The following is a 2,500-nucleotide window of genomic DNA, read 5'->3' on the forward strand; positions in this document are numbered from 1 at the left end:
CCCCCCTCTCCCAACCCACGCCCCCCTCCCCCCTCACAACCCCCGCTCTTCCTCTCTCCCAACCCCCACTCTCCCCCCTCCCTCCCTCTCCCCCCGTCCCTCCCTCTCCCAACCCCCACTCTCCCCCTCTCTCCCAACCCCCACTCTCCCCCCTCCCCTCCCGCCTAAGCCTCTTTGCCAGCCTCTAACCTCTCTAAGCCTCTCGTGAGCTTTTTCTCTCACCTGCTCCACTTCCCGGAACACGCGCAGTAGATTCACCCCAGCGAGCTTCTTCAGGTCCTGCAGAGACCACGTTTCGTCGCGAAGGAGCTCGGCGAATAGCTCGGGGTACTTGGAGACGTCTTCGAGGCCCGCCGCCGTTCTGGGGGAGGAGGGGGATGCCCGAGTGAAACGTTTATGGAAAAGAGAGAGAAATAATGTTCAGATTTTACGTTGTCAAGGCGGATCAGCTGACTTTTTTTTCTTTTTTTTTACTTAGGTCTATTCCTTTGTCTCAAGTCACGATACTTACATAAATTGTAACTCAGCTAAAACAATATGACTCATCACCTGATGGCGCGTGACTCACATTCTCCAGCCACGTGACATCTAAAGCAATGTGACTCTCTACCTAAAGGACCGTGACCTACCTAGAGCGATATGACTCACAAGCTGACTCACTTTATGCAGCCACGTGACTCACCTAAAACAATCTGACTCTCTACCTGTAAGACCGTGATTAACCTTCTGCAGCCACGTGACTCACCGAAAGCAATATGACTCACCACCTGAAGGCGCCTGACTCACCTTCTAAAGCCACATGTGCATTACCGAAAGCAATATGACTCTCTGCCTGATAGCGCCTGACTCACCGTCTGCAGCCACGCGACTATCCTAAAGCAATGTGACTCACAAGCTGACTCACCTTCTGCAGCCACGTGACTCACCTAAAGCAATATGACTCATCACCTGAAGGACCGTGACTCACCTTCTGCAGCCACGTGACTCACCTGTTTATGCCGTCGTAGCCAGCCCCGAGGCCCACGTGGTCGACACCTGCCATGGACCTTATATGGTTGATGTGTTCTGATGGGAGAAATTACTGTCATTATCTTTGTTTTTGTCACTGCCTTTATTATCATTTATTAATGTAATTGTTGTTGTTATCATGACAATCATTAATGTAATTATTGTTACTGACAATGACAGTTTTGGTAGCAGTCATGAAAATGATTATGATGATAGAAAAAATGATGATGATGGTGATGAGGATGATAATAACAACAATAATAGTAATAGTATTATTGATATTAATGAAATTAATGATAAAAATGATAACGGCGGTAATAATAACAATCATGAGGATGATATCAATTATGATGATAATAATAATGATAAAAACAATGATAATGATGATAATGATAATGATAATAATAATAACAATGATAATGATAATAATAATGATAATGATAATCATGACAATAATAGTAATGATAAGATGTTATTGATAATGATGGCGTACTGATAATGCTAATGCTAATGATAATGATAACGATAATGATAATAATAATAATAGTAAAGATAATAATAATAATAATAGTAAAAATAATAGTGATACTGATAACAATGATAACAATAATGATCATAAAAATGCGAATGCTAAAAATGTTGATAATAACGATGATACGACCTATTACAACTCCCCAAGACTATACTTTCGGAAAATCGTATTTCAAAATAATTTTCTATTCTTCTTCGCCAATCTCCTTCTCCCCCCCCCCAAAAAAAAAAAAGAAAAAAAAAGAAAGGAAAAATGATAATGAGAAAAATATCATAAAAGTTTTATGTTTGTGTATTCTCTAAGGCCCTAATTACATCACGACAAATTTTCATGGATTATAGTATAAAACTCAGATGTGTTATCTTTAAAGATATTTCCTACGTACTGCCCTTAGCCTATCCTGCCTTAAGTATCATTATCAATGTTATCATCATCATCATCATCATCATTATCATCACTCTCGTCACCGCATTCCATCACCATCATCTTAATTACAGAATGGTCAGTGTAATAGCACTAATTATCCCAAACAAAGGAACCATATTCTGTTGTAATATAACGTTGAATTGAACTGCAGTATCGAATAATATCAGCGTGATTGGATGCCTTTATGCTACATCGCCGCCAGGAAATAGCACTTTATAGAGTAATGTGTATCTGCTTCCGTGCTATTGCTGTCTTTTACCTCGCATGATGGGCTGAATTAACTGTCTATCATATAGCTTTAGCTTTGTCTTTTTGGAGGTGGGGGGGGGGGGGTAAGGAGATACGTGTAATTGAGTGATTATCAATAATTAGTTGTGGTAACATTAGCTGTGTGTGGATATGAGTCGAAATCTTGTGTAAATATCATTTGATGTACACATATGATATGAGAACTGTATCAACATTATTTAAAACAATATCATTTCACGGCATTTCGGAAATGTGAAATAGATTCGGTAGAACACACATATATAT

General features: G+C 40.0%; 1 protein-coding gene across 1 annotated transcript in view; it reads right to left on the reverse strand.

Annotated features, from left to right (window-relative positions):
• The window catches only part of LOC113812849 (dipeptidase 1-like), a 134,243-nt gene that overhangs the window by 681 nt on the left and 131,062 nt on the right, over window positions 1-2,500 (reverse strand). The window contains exons 9-10 of the mRNA XM_070144893.1: window positions 990-1,065; window positions 223-361 (exon numbers count right to left, since the gene is read on the reverse strand). Coding sequence (XP_070000994.1) covers window positions 223-361; window positions 990-1,065 — 215 coding nt within the window. The remainder of the gene's footprint in view (window positions 1-222; window positions 362-989; window positions 1,066-2,500) is intronic.

Source organism: Penaeus vannamei, chromosome 33 (assembly GCF_042767895.1).
Source record: "Penaeus vannamei isolate JL-2024 chromosome 33, ASM4276789v1, whole genome shotgun sequence".
NCBI classification, from domain to species: domain Eukaryota; kingdom Metazoa; phylum Arthropoda; class Malacostraca; order Decapoda; family Penaeidae; genus Penaeus; species Penaeus vannamei.